The 18,524-nt window shown below is 30.5% G+C and overlaps 4 protein-coding genes and 1 long non-coding RNA gene across 11 annotated transcripts; 2 read left to right on the top strand and 3 right to left on the bottom strand.

Moving 5' to 3' along the window:
- Positions 1 to 15: 15 nt before the first annotated feature.
- Positions 16 to 4,016, top strand: LOC122536817 (GATA zinc finger domain-containing protein 7-like). Of its 4 annotated transcripts, XM_043669508.1 has the most exons (10): positions 355 to 374; positions 508 to 630; positions 713 to 841; positions 907 to 1,390; positions 1,480 to 1,809; positions 1,882 to 1,990; positions 2,073 to 2,279; positions 2,795 to 2,907; positions 3,008 to 3,042; positions 3,153 to 4,016. In XM_043669508.1, exons 3-10 carry the CDS (start codon positions 738 to 740, stop codon positions 3,301 to 3,303), a joined length of 1,533 nt encoding a protein of 510 aa, XP_043525443.1. In that variant the 5' UTR covers positions 355 to 374; positions 508 to 630; positions 713 to 737; the 3' UTR covers positions 3,304 to 4,016. The 4 variants fall into 4 exon arrangements, with proteins under 4 accessions (XP_043525441.1, XP_043525442.1, XP_043525444.1 ...); XM_043669506.1 differs by having other exon boundaries at positions 16 to 374; positions 508 to 841; XM_043669507.1 differs by having other exon boundaries at positions 16 to 374; positions 508 to 841; positions 2,073 to 2,186.
- LOC122536828 lies at positions 1,983 to 2,795 on the bottom strand. The gene is made up of 2 exons (XR_006308483.1): positions 2,608 to 2,795; positions 1,983 to 2,155 (listed from the first exon to the last, which is right to left on the bottom strand). It is a non-coding gene; the product is annotated as an uncharacterized LOC122536828 (long non-coding RNA).
- A 1,474-nt stretch (positions 4,017 to 5,490) lies between the features above and the next one.
- LOC122536821 lies at positions 5,491 to 10,910 on the bottom strand. Its single transcript, XM_043669522.1, has 6 exons — positions 10,542 to 10,910; positions 9,245 to 9,583; positions 8,901 to 9,142; positions 8,636 to 8,830; positions 8,206 to 8,481; positions 5,491 to 8,124 (listed from the first exon to the last, which is right to left on the bottom strand). The coding sequence occupies exons 2-6, from the start codon at positions 9,390 to 9,392 to the stop codon at positions 7,429 to 7,431; spliced, it is 1,557 nt and encodes a 518-aa protein (XP_043525457.1). The 5' UTR covers positions 9,393 to 9,583; positions 10,542 to 10,910; the 3' UTR covers positions 5,491 to 7,428.
- A 1,021-nt stretch (positions 10,911 to 11,931) lies between these two features.
- LOC122536820 (islet cell autoantigen 1) lies at positions 11,932 to 15,045 on the top strand. Of its 3 annotated transcripts, none has more exons than XM_043669521.1 (6): positions 11,932 to 12,215; positions 12,443 to 12,711; positions 12,821 to 13,163; positions 13,250 to 13,525; positions 13,608 to 14,221; positions 14,301 to 15,045. In XM_043669521.1, exons 1-6 carry the CDS (start codon positions 12,205 to 12,207, stop codon positions 14,309 to 14,311), a joined length of 1,524 nt encoding a protein of 507 aa, XP_043525456.1. In that variant the 5' UTR covers positions 11,932 to 12,204; the 3' UTR covers positions 14,312 to 15,045. The 3 variants fall into 3 exon arrangements, with proteins under 3 accessions (XP_043525456.1, XP_043525453.1, XP_043525454.1); XM_043669518.1 differs by having other exon boundaries at positions 11,933 to 12,215; positions 13,608 to 14,217; XM_043669519.1 differs by having other exon boundaries at positions 11,933 to 12,161; positions 13,608 to 14,217.
- A 50-nt stretch (positions 15,046 to 15,095) lies between these two features.
- LOC122536814 (armadillo repeat-containing protein 8-like) lies at positions 15,096 to 18,407 on the bottom strand. 2 transcript variants are annotated; one of them, XM_043669502.1, is made up of 8 exons: positions 18,241 to 18,407; positions 18,040 to 18,113; positions 17,361 to 17,811; positions 16,775 to 17,269; positions 16,405 to 16,696; positions 15,695 to 16,218; positions 15,342 to 15,508; positions 15,096 to 15,149 (listed from the first exon to the last, which is right to left on the bottom strand). In XM_043669502.1, exons 1-8 carry the CDS (start codon positions 18,265 to 18,267, stop codon positions 15,113 to 15,115), a joined length of 2,067 nt encoding a protein of 688 aa, XP_043525437.1. In that variant the 5' UTR covers positions 18,268 to 18,407; the 3' UTR covers positions 15,096 to 15,112. The 2 variants fall into 2 exon arrangements, with proteins under 2 accessions (XP_043525437.1, XP_043525436.1); XM_043669501.1 differs by lacking the exon at positions 15,096 to 15,149 and having other exon boundaries at positions 15,237 to 15,508.
- Positions 18,408 to 18,524: the final 117 nt, after the last annotated feature.

Raw genomic sequence — 18,524 nt, forward strand, 5'->3', positions numbered from 1 at the left:
GTGTCACTTAACAAAGTAATTTCCTTCTTACTCGCGCATCATACTTAATATAAATATTCTAACTATTGAATATTATCTTTTACAACAAATTTTCTAATCTAATTAGTTTTTTATTTTTTATATATAAATATCATACATATTATTTTTCATTCATTGAATGTCGGAAGACATTTCCACTTTGAATTTTAATCCGATTTCAATCGTCTTGCAAACGAACTTGCGAGAAATGCGTTATTCATTTGTCAACAATAATATATTAAAGCAGCTGTTTTCATTATTTGGTAATTACTAATTAATTGTATTGATATCGAAGAAAGCTGTCACTTTACAGAAATACATTTATCTCGAAATGGAAATAAAAAGCTCTTCTGATAGTAAGTAAAAATATTGTTTGAAATTATTAAAATAGTAATTATTCTTTCAAATAATAACATATTCAATATGTAATCTCTTAATAGAAATAATATAAAATAAATCAAAACTAAAAAAGTTAATTTTTTATTTCAGCAATTACGGAAAATAAAAATGTAATAATGAATATTACTTCCATGTTTGAAAATTTCCCATGGACTGTTTTACAGCAAAGTTCAAAAGGCATGAACATTATTAAAGCAATAAATCAACTATTAAGTATGTACCATCCTGATGATGGCATTATTGCATATGAACGTGTATTAAGAGCTTTATTTATTTTATCTGAAAATTTGGATAGTGATATACAGCAAAAGATAATTTCTATGGTACCATTACCAAAAGGTGTATCAAATGACAAAATAAAAAATCTGATATGTAAGATTGCTGAATTGATTAAAGCAACTAATAGCAAGTTCTTATACCAGAAGTATGATTTCTGATTAAATTAGTCCTTCTATTTTTATAACATTTAATAACAAGCTTATTTTGTAGAATTCTCATGACACCTGAAGAATCTCAAATGAGAACATTAAATGAAAACTCAGAACTTCATTTAAACCATAATATTTTAATTGATACACCTCAAAATCTTGAATTACATGAGAAGTTTGTATCTTCAATACCTGAAGTATTCAAAGGTTTTCCTCCTAATGAAATTTCAACAATACATAGTCATATGAATTATATGTATAATACATTGAACTATAATATTCCTTATATGAAACCTCATGTTAATAACAAACAAAACCTTTCATTAAATAGTGATGAACAAGAAGAATTATTAAAACTTCAATCAAACTTAAAATGGTTCCATGCTCCTCATTTTTTGTATAATAATAATTTTTATCAAAATTCTACTTCCAGTTACCAAGATTTTTCTAAATCAGTCGATGATAAATACTTTCAGTTATCTATTAATAGATTCAATAACTGGAATCAATGTAATGTAGCTAATATGCCTCAACCACTACATGAGGTTTGTAAAACTTATTTTATTAAAAATATTGTTAATAATATTGTTAATTTTGCGATTTTCAAATAAAGACTATAAAAGCAATATTACAGGACACTGCATACTTAAAAAAATTATATAAGAGTGACATAATTTCTAACAAACAGAATAAAAATGAGATTTTAAATTTGAAAGTAACATATGATGATAGATTTGTAAAAACGGAAACAGATTGTAAAAATAGAACCGATTTATATGATAATAATGTAAATAAAAATTCTAAAAAATATAGTAATTTAGACAGAAATAAAATTTTTAATATGGAGAAACAAAAACATTTTAAACAAGAATTGAAACATGAACAAGCAATTCAACAAGACATATATAAAATGGATGTTGTACATTGCGAAGAAGAAAAGAAAGATACAATAATAGATATACAGGTAAAGAAAATTTATATTTATAATAATTGTAAAAATGACTTGTGATCATTTTTGTAAATGATCATATTACAGATATTAGAAGAAGATAATAACTTTTTAATGGATAATTTCATGGTGCGTAAGAAGCTTAAAACGAGCTTACAAAATTTTTTGAAACGTATAGAACAGGAGACTTTAATCAGTAATAAAAATTTTATATTCATCAATCATTAACATTTCAATTCAACATATAAAAACATTACAAATATTCCTTCTTCTTATAGAGTTCCCAACATTGCCTCGGACAAAGCCTTTATACATAGTTTCTCCAACATCCAAATGTTGCAAGATTGTAAATCAAAGAAACCTGGAAAAGAATAATCAATTAGATATTTCGAGTAATAACATAAATAGTACTATTACACTAGAGGATATAGAATGTACTGAAAAAAATCCTCAGCAGCGCTTCACACATATCCAAAACCAACTCAGTTAGAAATGCTTCATAAAAATTTAAATGTTGTAGTTAGTAAAATACAAATAGAATATGAGAAAAAGGACTACATAGAAAATTTATTATACAAGTACCATTAAAGTTGTCGTGTAAATATTTAATGTCTTTCACGATCAACAAACTTGTTTAACAAAATTATTTGTACACAGATCTGCAGTGAAGCAAACAAAACAAAAAAGTTTAAATACTTTACAACAAACTGCATCTATTACAGAGTTGGTTACATTTAAAAAACAATACTATGATACTTTTATTCAATATTCAGAAAGCCAAGAGTTTGTTATAATTGTTATACTCTACTTAACATTTTTATAAGCATTAGAGATTATACGTGTGTATATATTTATTGTTTCCTAGTGGCAGTGGCAAATTCCTTGGCAGTATCATCTGCAGAAAATTTCACCAAATATGATCCATATTATTCTATTCATTCCTATCAACAGGAACAATTATTGCAACATGAACCATTAATTGTGACTCCACAATTCACAGAACACACTGCGACACAATCGACAGGATTGTCAAATATATATAACATTCCATATACTTGGATGAGGTACAATTGGAAACAACCAACCATGAAACAATTGAGACTTTCACAACAGGTAAAATACTATTAAATATAAAGCATTATACATTCAAATATATAAATATTTCTAATTGTTTATTTAATTGTTATATTCGATTTATTTTTTTTTTTTTTAGTTTCCATTTCAAGCTCCAAAGAAAAAAAATAAAGGGTAAGTGTTTTTTTATATTCTCTACTACAAAATATATTTTCTTTTATTTTTTCTTGTATACCTTTTTTTGCATTAGATGCTATTTTATTTTTTCATTCTTCTATTGAAAGGAATTCTGTGCTGCATTATGTAAAGACAATGGATATTCAATGTTTCACTCAAGATAAAAGTAAACAAATGAAGCAGAGTGTACAACGTAAAAAATTAGAAGATATAGTTGGAAAATTAAAAGAGATAGAATTCAATAACATGAACAATTAAAAGAACTATTATTCTGTAAGGTCAGTATTAAATAAACTCTTTGCATATTTAATGAGGTAAATAATTATAGAAAGAAATCAGAACATAATAGCATACGTGCAAAGAGATTTCATAAAGTTATATGTATTAAAGGAAAGTTCCTTTAACGATATAAGTAATATAATAAAATATTAATGGAGACTGTTAAATCAATATCAAAGAATACATATCAAATAAAATTTTTCATTCTTTCATTTATCTTGCACCAGTTTCAACAATTAATGGAACATTGACACGTTTATATGTGTACATGTATTTATACATATATGTATATTTACATACATGCATATACATATACATATTCTATAATCTTTTGGCACTGGCAAAAGATAATAATTGAGTGTTAGATTATTAATCGCCGCGGATATTATTTAATAATTTCGTTTGTATTTCGGACGATTGCGTAACAATTTTCTTTGTTTAATTGCATATTTATATCTTGTTGTCGTCAATCGAACCTTAATACTTATACATAGTAACTAATAAATGTACATGTATTCTTCAGGATAACATAAAACGGAGTTACTATTAATTACTAACATTTCATAGTATATTTTATAATTAACATATAACATACGACTTTTGTATAGTCTGTACTATACAATAATCATGTCATTATTTCTAAATGTACAAAATAATTTTTAAAAGAATAAACGGTAATAACTTAGGTCTTATATGGATCGTTAGTCATTATTGTCCAGAACATTCGCTATGAAGTATGACAAATTACCAACAAGTTAATATGTAATGTAATAACTTTTGGTAATTTACTCAACCACATGTATCAACTCACAATAACTTTTCCCTCGTTTCAGAAAACCTTCTTCACAATCTATATAGTCTATATATATAATAGAAACATTATATATCCATATTGTTAATTGTATTAACAATGTTATCTTAATAAAAATGTATTTTCATATAGATGATGCTTTCAATATGCTTGATATTAATAATGATGAATCGAAATACATCCAAAGAATCTACAGCAATTTTTTGGGTGTAAGGACTTTTACATTTTCTTTTTGATATTATCCAATGAACCAAAGTTAGACCAAAAAACTCTTGTGTCATGTATCTGTTTTAGATTGTCATTATTTATTATTATAATTATTAAAAACAAAATAAATATATATAAGCAGATCTTGTTACAAAATTATTTCATTTCAAATATTGTTCAAACGTAATGCAACTCAATAAATCTATTTTAATATTATATAATTATATATTATATATTATCAAATTATATTCTTTAAATATTCTCCCATTTTATAAATGAATAGGATATATCAAATTAAAAATATATTTTAATTTTATAATGTTTAAAAAAGATAATATATATTAGCAATATGTAAAGATAATATAAAAATGAAACTTTAATAGAAACTATTGTATCTTGTATTTCATAAGTAACAAACTAAATTAAATCATAAATGCAAAAAGGAAAACAGTAACTTTCTAGCTCTATTCAGCTTTTTGTGCGTACAGTGTGTGCTATTTTTATCATAATTCACTTGAATACAGGGGTAAAAATAACAGGAAATAAATCAAATAATTGTTATGCTACTTTTTAATGTAGATACCTCTCTGTATTTCAAATTACTTTCCTAATAAAATTAAAAATTACTTATATAAATACTTAAAAGAAAAATAATGTACATTATGATATCAAGATAAGAAGGAAAAATAAATAGTAGAAAAAATTTTTAGACAATTTATACGAATTTTAATAATTGGTTCCATAATTAATGAAAGAAATATTTTTCAATCAATGTCATTTATAAAATGTAAAAGAAACGTATGTTTATCAGAGAATTAACAATCTCGTTACAATGGTGAAATAGATTTGTATTTCAGTTAAACGGTAATATTTAGTTACTTCTTTACTTCATAGGATAAATTGTAATTGGATTAAAGTTCAAACCTAATTTCAAACTTTGTTATTTGTGCTATGATCTGAAGCGTTTTCGTTCGTACAGAAATATAGTAAACAGTGTTGTAGATTCACATACTAAATACAAGTTTAACAATTCATTTATTATGAGGTATTGCAGATCGTAGCGAGGTAAAGCCTCTGGATACTAAGTTATTGAAAAGTAACAAAGTTATTCGACATACATGACACTCAAAGAGCGTTATATTTCTTCTGGCAGTGTCCGTACATTTCTTTTTTTTTTTTTTTTTTTTTAATCATTTTAGTTAAACTTTTAAGCTAAATGTTTTGCACCATGTAACATTTCCACCCAACATTTTTATCATGAAATCTATCCATATTTTTTTTTAAACACTTTATCAGTACACCAATAATGTACCATGAATAAGAAAAATTACATTTATTTCTTCGTTGTGTTCAAGAAAATCAAATTACAACGTTATCAATATTTTGACACAACGAAGCTACTGTAATATATACTATTCTTTTCTTTTTCTTTATGATCCTATATGAACACGCATTTCTCTTTCTTATATTAATTAATTAATTAATTAATTAGATAACTGACGCGTTACACACGCCAACATATAATTAAATGCCTGATCAGGATGTATATTCTAATATTGTATCAAAAGACAAAGTAGCTGTCACTTATGATCCTAATCGAAATTAATTATTTTGTATTCGTGTGATTGTAATAGTCTTAATCAAATGAAACGAAAACGAGGTCCCAATATAGTCGATTCCATGTATCGCTTGTTCTAAAAAGAGATTCGAAAGATCAATCGGTCAGAAAAACACAATCTTCCTATAATTTTCAAGATGAGTTGTACCTCTAATACGATATGTATGTACTAAAAATTACTTTGTTTTTTAATTTGATGAATTGATAGAGACAAGGTTGTACAAGAGTATTGGACTAGAAATGGTTTGAAATTTTCATTAACGTAAATAAATATATAAGCCACGTTCATAATAATTGCAGTTCATTATATTCCATTCCTGCAGTGCTTGTACCTTTTACAAAAATAGAGATGGACTTTCTCTAAACTACTAGATTACATAATTATATGAAATTTAATTGTTCACGTATAAAATAATTAAATTTCATCGTGACATTGTTACAGAAAATAATCCTTATTTATCAAATTTGCAAAACACATTTCTACGTCCATCTCTGTGCAACAAGGATATCGAAACAATAATTGAAGTAGTACAATTTAAATACTTATTCCATGCATATTAATTCTCTATATAATTTATTCATAACAAGAGAAACTAAATTGATAAAAATTTTTTAATCTTAACAAAAAACTTATTACCTTTTTAAAAAAAACAATTTTTACAAATTTGTAATCAAAAACAAAATGTTAATACATTGATTTGATTACATCTTGTTAATCGAGTATGCATGGAAATGGAATATATTGGCATTAAAATACAATAAAATAATAAATAAATATTTTAATCTTTAATTACTAATGTAAGTTATACTTACAAATAATCCCGTTAATACTTAAATTTAGTATTTGATATATAATTGGAATGAAACATTATCTGTATGTTAAAGACAGGCAGTCTGGTTGTATTGTAATGCAAAATGTCAAAAATCGACAACTAAAGTGAAATTACCTTCTTGGCAGCATAATATACAAGGCAACGATAATTTTATACAGGATTCTTAAATGTCTGGACATAAGATGTTGTCCCATGGTCTCAATTACAATATAGAACTTTCTCATGAAAATGGAATTTATCTACACTTGTATTAAGTAACAATTTAATTCCAAACTTAATCCCATTTTATGCACAGAGGAGGAAACGAAGATGTAAAAGATGACAACAAAGATGTTGTGGTCACTGTGCACTACTTTAACATTAAAGTGATTTTTATATATGTAATTTTAAACACATTCAATTTAGTGAAATTCATTCGGAAACAACATAATTATTTCATTGACAAGACAATAAAATATTTTCATTCGTTTTTTTTCCTTTTCTTGACATAAACAGCGAAAGAAAGTTCAATACGATATTACGAAACTATCGTTCCAAGGGAAACTTCTGTATTATGTAACAACTGTTCCCATAAGTCTTTCATTCCAATGAGTCCAACATTTTCTAACACAATATGTATGCATTTTTAAATTCAATCAGGCAAAGCTGTAAGGATCAATAGTTTTGCTAGAACAAGGTTGGACATCGTCAGGTGGTGGATGCCATTGTCCAGTCCACATGGCAGTACGGTCCATAGCTATTTCTGCTGTTTTCTCCATGCTATTACTAGATGTACATTCCATTTCCCAGTGGAAACCATTTTGAGTCACTTGCATTGAACTAGATTCATCTATGCCACAATAGTCTTGTGCTTTATTGTTCACTGGCATTTGTAAAGTTTTATTTCTAACTTGCATAGAACTACTGCCTCTGTGCTCAGTACCAGACCAAGGTCGGGACTGTTCCACCGACTGCAGAGGTAATTTTCGCGGCACCCGCCTAGGTTTATTATTATCTTCCGAAACATGACCACTATTGGCTTTGGTACTTATTAAATTTCCATCGCCCGTTGAACTACTATCACCATCTCTTCTTCGCCTCCGTCTTCTCCTTTCAATGTCGACGTCACTTCTTTGAATATCTTCGTTTGTTTCTTGAGTGTGTAAGAAGTGCTCCCTCGCAGAAGCCCAATGATCTTTTCTACTAGCGTCTTGTTTATATCTTGTATGATTATCATTCCCGTGATGGCCGTTGTTTGTGTTGGTATCACTGTCCGTATTTTGTTTCCTTGACTGTTGATTTTTAACAACCCACGAGGCAGGCCTCTTGGGGCTTCGCTCTTTGAGAGTGACCTGAAAAGATAACGTATTCGTATTACATATCAGTAATAATTTAAAAACGCTTGTAAGATAATGAGAAATAAAATTATTTACTCCTGAAGAGGAAGAATTGTCAACAGGTTTATACAGTTGCGTTGGTGTATGATTACGGCTATCCGAACTCCTACAGTTTGACCCACTGCGACCATGTATCCACGAAAGTAAGAAGGCTAAAATAGCACATGACAATCCAAGTGCTGCTGCGGCAGACAATTGAGAACGAGTGCGTTTTGGCACCCAGCCACCGCTGTGATATTCCCATATGGAGCATGCTAATAATGCACTACTCAAGGCATAAGATAAGCCTATACCAGTGAATATCCAAGCATTCTATAAGAGGTGGATTCTATCAGATATATCAATGTCAAGATATTAAATCATTAATAAAAGTACATGTACAAAAATTTATATTTTCAATCGTAACATTAACGTTAACTAAAGATTAAATAACTCGTAATAGATTAATAAACCATTGATAACTTACCAATTTTGCCCAATTGAAAGGAAAAACATAGATAACATGTGAAATATCAAGAAAAAGGAGTAATGCGGTGACCAAAAAACAGAAAACTGCTACAAAGATCATGAAACGCAGCCGCCCGACTAAAGGCAACATAAATAAGCTGACCTTGGCAGTGCCGGAGCTGCACAATGTTGCCAAACATGCTGCAGATGATATCTAAACAATTTAACATAACTTATTGTTTCAGAAATACATAAATAAAGTATCATCTAAATATAGTACTTACAAGCAGTAAGAGTCTAATAACACCAATAGCTGTTTTAAGATGTCCTTGTATATCGCAATAAAGTACCAAATGACTTGCTCTTGGCCAAGCCAAAGCATTTGAGGAAGAGCCATGGTGATCACCATAGCCATAGTGACCATGATAATTAGCATGCGAGTCCCATGAATGGACCGTTGAATGGACCCCTGGTGAATCCAGCTCCAAAGGTTGGGAGCTAATTTGCCCCCCTGTTCTACTGCCTGCTATTGATATAATATAAAACAATACATATGTTAACACATCCTACTAGATATTCATATTTATCTATCATTTATAAATGATTTACAGTTTGCAGATTCTCATACCAATATCAAAGTCCTGAATATCCTCAGGTCTAGAATATGCAGAGGCGGGTAGTTCCAGGTCACGAATCTCTTCTAAGAGAAGTACTTCTATCTCGTCGGCTGCATACAAGTCCGAAACCGAGTGAAGATGATGCCGAGTTTCGCTCATTACTTAGGCACGCTCGATTGTTTACTCCTTCCTGCCTGCCGACGGTCTTTCCTATTTGATCCACTATTAACCACCATTCGTTACTCATTGAATTTAGCAACTGCTTCATACGTTTGCCAGCCATTGTTTATACATGCTGCATGCCATCTCTTTTCTGCAGACAATACCATCCCTAGGCCTTCAGGCCACACCTACAGAAATTAATTGATATTACATAACAGCAACAGGATTCCAAGAATTAATAATAAACATTCATTAGTTTATGATATAATGATTGCACAAGGATAGGATCAAAATGTTGAAATAAATGAAACAAACATAATTATAAATAGAAATAATTTATTCTATATATAACATAACAATAACAAAATAGTAAACAAAAATGCATGAGAAACGATACATAATTGCATTGAAAATATGTAAAAAATAATACATAATCATACTGATCCAATTCAGTGATAAACAACAAAAAGTAAATCTATTTTAAGATAGGATTAATACTGCACAAAAAATATAAAAGTACACAGGTTGATTCAGTGAAGCAACAGAAGATCTATTTGAATACAACGTTATCACGTTAACATTTAGATATGTAAAAGATACAATTTACCAACTATAACTATATATACTTGAACAACAACTTACGTGACAAAAATACAATATACATATTTTCAAACATACGGATATATTTCATAAACAGGTTGGACCTATCTATCCTCTTGTTATTAATACACGTTGCATTTCAAATACATTTAATATCGCATATTCGCATTGTTATCAAGGAACATAAATCAAAAATAAGAAATTAACGTGTATCAACTACATGTACAGATTATAAATAAAATATACTTCAATACCGATTCTATCGTGCAAGCCACGGAGAAAATTCCCCCGATATGTGTTTTGTTACATTCGCTCTGTCCAACATTGATAGAGCGTATACAACAAACATGAATGAAAGTAAACACAAGCGAGCTTCATGGTTAGTTGTTCCTACAGGAAACTGCCTGTTAATTCCAGATCCACATGTGGTTGCATGTGACATCCCCGTCAGAATGTGCCAAGTACAAACGATCGTCGAACATCGTTAGTTCAACGAGAGAGAGAGGGAGAACCAAAAAAAAAAGAAAAAAAAAAGTAAGAACATACCTCGATTTTGCTCGCAATGGACCGACACGGGGATCACATTTTTCCAAAATTTTTCGTAATAAACTCGGTGACCGTCCGAGGAATAGCCGCCATTGCCTTTTCGCTGTTTTCGCTCATAATCTATGCTCGTCACGACGACCTAGAAACAGAGCAGATGGAACAACTTGACCCTTTTCCAACATTTTGCGTTTCCACATAACAAAAAGAAACAGGACAGATGTGCAAATTGTTCCGCGTGCGACAATATGAACTTTCTTTCTATAGTAATTAGACCTTTTTTTGAAACATAAAACGCGAGAAACGACGTACATATTACGATTGCACATTCGAAAATTTAATTTTAGCACTCTCTCGTGGAATGCTGAATATATTAAACTTTGTTAAATTCTGCATTTTCTAAGGTAATTTCAATATTACGAACTATATTATATGTAATGAATAATACAATTTCAATAATATATGGAAAATGTAATTTTCATCTTACTTCGCGATATTAATATTTCGATTTTTGTTTTAAATACATATACATGTTCATGATCAATGTGGAGTAATTATTATAATCATTCAATTCAGCAATTAAAATAATGTTATTTTATAATTTAGTTATAATTTAGCGTTCAATTAAAATAATCATTTGAGAAAATGTAATCAACAAAGTTACCAAGAAATTTGATTTTATTAGTACTAATTGTAGCTACGTATTATCACTATATATATATATATACACATATAATAATATTTTGTATTTATTATTTATATTTTATATATCATATTATATATTTAGATGTATGTATTATATAGACATGCATAATATACAATAAAATGTTTGAAATTAATTATAATTACTTATAATTACTTATAAGTATTTTTAATTATTAATTAGTAATTATAATTATTATAAGTAATTACTTAATTTTATTATAAGTTTTTATTCAACGAGGTTAATAACATTTTTGTTGCGAAACAACAAAGAGATTATTTTATTAATGTTCTTTTTTAAGATAATCATAGTTGCATGTAATTCGAATAAATTATTTTTAAATAATAATATGTAATAAAATATATTATATTATTGTTTTGTATTATTTTATATATCATATTATATTATTATATTTATTACATATCATATATAACAAATAATATAAAATATAAATATAATATATATAATGCAAATAATATACAATATATGATATATAAATAATGTAATGTTCGAAATTAATTTTACCATAAGTAACTACCTCTTTATTCAACGAGGTTAATAACATTTCTCTTTATCACGAATTCTTGAAGTAATAAGGATAATTTGTTTTGTTAACGTTCTTTTAAGAAATTCTTTGTCGACGCGCCATGCCGTCAGCATTCCCGTTGGAATCGCATTCATTAAAATCACGCCTTAAACGATTCTTAGGTGGGCAATTAACAATAGTAAACTTTATGTCAGTTCGATCTGTCAAGTTAACGGGAGAGAATGCATCGGTCTTTCCGTCGATATTATAGTGCAAACGTAATGTGTTTGTAATTAAGAAAAAAAAAAAAAAAACACTAATCATGCGTGTTAAAGAAGTATGATACTTACAAGCTAACTACTTACTTAGAAGTCATATTTGCGTGTCTCTTTAAGTAAGCATTAACCATATTTCGCATTTTCAAATCGTCTTTCATTATGAATACATAGTAAGTGTTTCAATATTAATTTCCCTTGAAATTATTATCAATTGATCGACTATTTCACGCTTGTGAAAAATGTCGTATTAGCGTAATAACGTAACGTAACGTGAATAATATGCATATTGCTTGTAACGATAAAGACGCCTGCTCGCGTATTTAGAATGATGTTGCATCGTTTGTTGTCCTTCACGACGTTTTCCACAATCCTCTCTACAGACTTTGCACTTTTTTAGCAATAAAAGCGGACCAGGCGCGTCGGGAAACAGTTTCGACCGTTGGATACAGAGGACCAATATCCACGACGACTCTGCCATCACAAAAATGCAGCATCAGTTTTGGGTGACGAAACAGGCTTTGTCGCGAAAGCTGGGGAAAAAGGAGGATGAGTGCATAGTCGCGTCCGACGCAGAACTGGACGCCAAGTTAGAATTGTTTCACAGTATTCAGAAATCATGCTTGAATTTGCAAAGAATTATCGACAGATACCAGGAACGATTGTGCTGTAAGTTGATATTATTATCTAAACCACTGGAAGTTATTATTGTCCAAACCATGAATTGAAGTTAAGATGAGAAAGGATTCAAGAATAATACAAATAACTGTAAATGCAGATCTCGCGCAAGAAGAGAATGCAATGGGACGGTTCCTCAAAGATGCTGGCAAACAGGACAAAACTAGAGCTGGAAAAATGATGATAACGGTTGGAAAATCGTTATCATATTCCGGCCAGCAAAGGCTTGCACTGAGCACTCCATTAGAGCGACTGTACCAGGAAGTGGAAACATTTAGACAAAGAGCTATCGAAGATACGCTGCAAAAAGTTCAGGCAATGGAGAAAGCTCGTACGGAGTACAGAGCCGCTTTATCATGGATGAAAAACGTCTCTCAAGAATTAGATCCTGACACGTCGAAACAATTAGAAAGATTTCGCAAGGTTCAAACATGCGTAAGACAGTACGTACTGACTGTTGTTAATGCCAAAACTCTATGCGCACCTATAGGTACATTTAAACTGTTTTTCTTTTGTTTTTTGTTTACAGAGGTAAAATAGCATTTGATAATCTGGCTTTAGATTGCCTTCAAAAGGTAGATCTGTTAGCAGCAGCAAGGTGTAATATGTTTAGTCACGCTTTAGTTTTATATCAGAGTACTCTTCTCAGTTTCACCGAAAAGTCTGCACAAGCATATTCCACAATAGCGAACAGTTTTAAAGGCTACCAACGGTACAATTTTATGGTAGTGAGAGAATTAGCTGAACCGTCAAGTAAATTAGCTCAAGAAACTGGAGGTGACAATGATTTTGATGAAAAAGAGAAGTAAGTTATAAATTTCAAAAAGTGCTAATAAGATGAATTCCACTGATAAAACATATCTTTTCTTTTTTTTTTTTAATCACAGATTGTCATTTTTTGACATGGATTATCATGACACTGTTGAAAAAGCTGAAGAAGTAAAATCCCAAGAAAATACAGTTGAAAACAACAAAGAAAGTGAAAAATTATTGGATATTGAGTATGAGACAATAGATATGTTAGGATTAGAAGGATTAGATATAAATTCCAGTTCTCCGAACGATGAAATTACATCACAATCAACCTCTAACGTCGAACATAAGAAAGATTTCGATGAACTTTTCGAAAATTTAATTCTAGATAATAATGCCACTCATAACGATATACAAGAAGGAAATCAATTAGAATTTGATAAAAAGTTTGATGAGCAAAGTTTAATAATGGGTATATTTGACAAATCTGATACAAATTTTAATTTGGCTAAATTCTCTTCCTTAGAAGAACAAAATTCAAGAGAACAATCTTTACAGTCTCTCACATCCGAAAATATGGTACTTTTGAATGATATTCTCACTGATAAACAGAACAGTGATAGTGAGTGGGAATCGATAACGCATAATACATTTTTACCACCAAATATATTAAAACAAAGTTTAGGTGATGCAACGCTTGGTGTTGGACAGAAGAGTATGCCTACTACCAGCACAGGCGACAAAGTAAGTAAAAATCATTAGTGTTGCTGAGCATTAGTGAGCTCGCATCGAAAATGTTAATAAATTTTTGTCATATTTTTTCTTAGAAAAAAAATAAGACTGGAAAACTAAAAGGTAATTCCTGGTTGGATTTATTTGCTGAACTGGATCCTTTGGCCAACAATCCAATGGAAAATCTTTCCAGTGACAGTAACGCATCTGCTTAATTTTTTTCGATATTCAAATTTATCGATATTGACACATGATTAGTTGCAATTTAGCAACAATCACACGAGATATTTTATTTTTTTCAAATGTTTCTTACGTTTGCATTTGCATATCTTATATTTCAATTTCAACATTCCAAATTCGTTAGATCTAACAAAAATAGCAAAATAATAGTAAGAATCAAAAATACTTAAATTTTCGTAAGTAACTTTTCAAGCTCTATACCAAAGATTTAAAATCAGTGATAGCTAAAAATACTAGTCACATACTTTCAAGTACATTAAAAATATTTTTTTCGTAATAGTATTATCAATTTTCCTATTACTATTTATAACAAAATATGTTTAAAGCATATCATATGAATACTTTTGTTATCATTCCACATTGTGCAATCGAGTTTTTTTAAGAAATTATTAATCAATATTTAAAAAATGTATGATACAATTATTACATCGTTTTCTTTTTTAATATAATGAAATATCGCATATTGCTTTCTTTTTTAAATAAAATAAATACAATGTAAACAGATTACATTATCAGGAATATTGTTTTTGTATATTTCCTATATAAATATAAAATGTTTATGTATTAACAAAATACAGAATCACAGCATTGACACCAAAATATAATTGTATTTCACGTATAAAAGAACTCTAAATCAAAACCTAATTTCCAATAACGCGTTTGAAATTTAAGCATCATAGAATTGTGCCATAGCTGTTCTGACTCTGGAACAAAACAAATGTATGTATATTAAAAATCAGAAATATTCGAAAGAAAATATTTTTATATATTGATTATATTAAAATCTCTCCAATATCTTATTGGATTATTATAATTTACAAGAACAATTAAAGATCATTTTTAAACATAAATAAAAATGCAAATAAAAAAGAATATTCAAAGATTGTCTGTCATACTTATCAAATAATTGAAGATCTTTGCTATGACGTAATTGTTGCAGAATACGATAAAAGCCTAGTTCTTTCAAACGTGCTTGCCGTTGTGCAGCACCAGGTTCTTCCCTCCAGACTAGGTTGCACACGCAAAAAACTGCAGCAACTTGCAATTTTACATTGCTATGCATCTACAACAGTACATAAATGTTAGATTTCTGGTAAAACTTCAATAACGTGTTATTGAAGTGCGAATTATATAAAGATCATAGAATGACAAAAACATTTTATTATTGTATTATTTAAATAAATAGAAAGAAGATGATAAATAAAGAATGAAAAAACTGAAAAAAAGGATAAAATTGTTTATTACAAACCATATAATCCATAAGTTTTTTAAGCACATCTTCATTAGCCATAATATGATCCTTCGCTCTGTTTCCATCGGCTACATTCGCTAAAATACAGAGAGCTTGTTCCTTTACATCTGCTGGATGTCTTGGGTCTTCTAAAACTAATATAACAGCTTGCATAACGTGAGCAGCATGCTCTCCCATTATACGATCTATGTGTGCTTTCGTAGAGAGCAAGTTTCGCAATAAACCTAATGTCTTCATTAAAACTGGTATATCTTGATCGGCCAGAAGACAAAAGATTTGATCTGTTCCCAAGCATTGTAAAATCTGCAATTTTACTTGCTGTTCCGCTTGAAAAGCCACGTTCATCAAAGCCCAAATTCCATTTAATCGCAACGCCGGTGTACATCGTTTTGTGAGCGAGCACAATAACTCTATCCCTCCGGATTCAAGAATCGGTTCTTTGCTTGGGCTAAATTCCAACAACAGGTTACATAAAGTACTCGAGGCAACAGTTAATAAATCAACTTCGCTTTCACCTCTACCTACACAATACAATCATATTAATTAATAGTTAAAAATTATGTTGCAAAAAATATGCAATATAAATTTTCATTGTACTTCAGCGAATTGAACTCTCGGTGTAATTAAAACGTTTTAAAGGATGAAACTTTTTTTATAAATTATATTATTTTAATAACAATTTGTACAAAAATACTATTATATTTTACCTTCCAATCCTTTGTCCGCGCCGTGTAACAACTGCATAAGTGGTCTCCAAACAGCGTGATCTTGAAATGTCGTTCGAAGTTGTTGAACGCTTCTAGAAAGAGAATGAAGGCATCTAACTGCTGCTAAACGTACGTGAGAACCCCCTGGATCCTGAAGGCCCGCTACCACTTGCTCCATAAGACTTTGTGTCTCGATAATACGTTTCCTAATATCTTCGTCATTAGCACCAAGAGACGCAAATGCCCTGAACGCAGCTTGTCGCATATCTTGCGTCAACGTTGTATCTTGTACCTAAGAATTTATGAACATTTAAAATTAACAATGACAATGTATGGAAAATAAATACGTAAATCGTTATAATATACTTGCATGCGGATGACATCGCAATAATTCTGCAAGAGTAGGAATTAAATGATTGCTAATGGAAGCTAGACGTTGCAATTCGGTATTAACTTCAGTAAGGAAAGCCAGGGTTTCGGCCGCCGCTACTCTTTCACGCGGTGGATGATCTCGATGACAAAGTCGCACCAAACAAGGCAAAGCACGGTATATAATTCTTGGATCTTTGTATAGTAAAACTCCAGTCCTGTGCATATACGTAACACATCTTGCAGCTTCAAGTTGAATTAACGAGCTTTTCTCACGACCCATTAACAGTCCTAATGCTGCAGGTACAAGCCTACCCTGCGGTGTATTGCTGGTAGTTGCCGACGCAACCATAACACATACCCTATAATTCTTGTAACACATATTTGCCAAGCATGCTAAAGCCGACAACTGAACGTCAGGTAATGGGGAATCCAACTGCATTGCTAATGTTTCTACTGCGCCTCCTTTGGCCAAAGCACTTTGCTCCTCTGTCGTCTAGGAAAAAATTTTCTTTAGCGTAAGTTTACGAATTATGCAAGAAATTGTTTGTTGTCAAAGAATTTGACTTTGTTATCTCTTTACGCACCTTGCACGCTGTTGTTAAAATTGTTGCTACACAAATTTGACAAGTGACGCATTGATTCGCTAACGATACTAATCTTGGCACTAGTGCGGGATCCTGATATATCGAGTGAACTGGTGCTGCCGGATGTTGAAATACTGTTCTCAAGCAACGAAGGCATGACTCATTCAACAGATCCGTAATTTTTGGTTTTCCTTCGAATGACGTTTCTGTGACTGGCGTGGATAATATAACCTGAAAAAGCAATGGCACTACACCAAGATCTATGAGTGCCAGGACGTGCTGGTCCGTCCCTTTGGCCAAAGAACCCAAAGTCACTGCAGCCTCGAGCCTTATATTGTCTCCAATTCTATCTGACGAATCTCCGAGAAGTTGCAATAAACGAGGCACTACACCTTGTGCTATTACAGATCCTTTCTGCCTATTGCTTCCAATCACAGAATTTTTTAGACATCTACAAACAACAAAAAAACAAACCTTTATAGAATATACTTAATGCAGTTGTTTGGTTATAAAATTGTTGGAATTAACAGAAGAAAATATGAAAAATAAAATAATTTCAATCGTATTCTAGTACTCTTCTAATACTTTGTTTAAACAGTACGTTACCGTACGTTACGGTGATTTTGAATAATGATCTTTAGTAAACAAGGTTTGGAGGTTAGATACGATTTGCACTCACATAATAGCTTCTAAGCATTTCTGTGGGTCCAGCGAGTATAGTTCGTCAATGTAACTTCTCGAGCTCTCAACATCCTACGATACAATCGGACAGTCGTTTAATTTTCAAGATCCTCCGATGACTCTACGGAAACGATATCTCCCCAAAAGCAGAAGAAAACTGCCGGCAACTTGTTTCGCCTTTACAATATTCTCCACTCACCATAAACGGTTGCATCACCGAAACCATACTTCCCTTCTCCCGGCTTTACATACAAATGGAAGTTTTCCACTCAAAATGATCCCGCAGCATATAGTTAACTGCCAACGAGAGGAAATCGTTAATTGAACTTGTTTGTTATGTGAACACTGGCTAGTCCATTTAACAGAGCTTTCACTCTGAAGTGACCTCTGGTAAAACAATGTCACCATTTACAGATATGATCATTCGCTCGCAATATTTGAAATTTCAAAATTTCAATCGTTCAAATTGTGAAAGGCGAACGA

Source organism: Frieseomelitta varia, unplaced genomic scaffold (assembly GCF_011392965.1).
Source record: "Frieseomelitta varia isolate USP_RPSP 00005682 unplaced genomic scaffold, Fvar_1.2 scaffold_873, whole genome shotgun sequence".
NCBI lineage: Eukaryota > Metazoa > Arthropoda > Insecta > Hymenoptera > Apidae > Frieseomelitta > Frieseomelitta varia.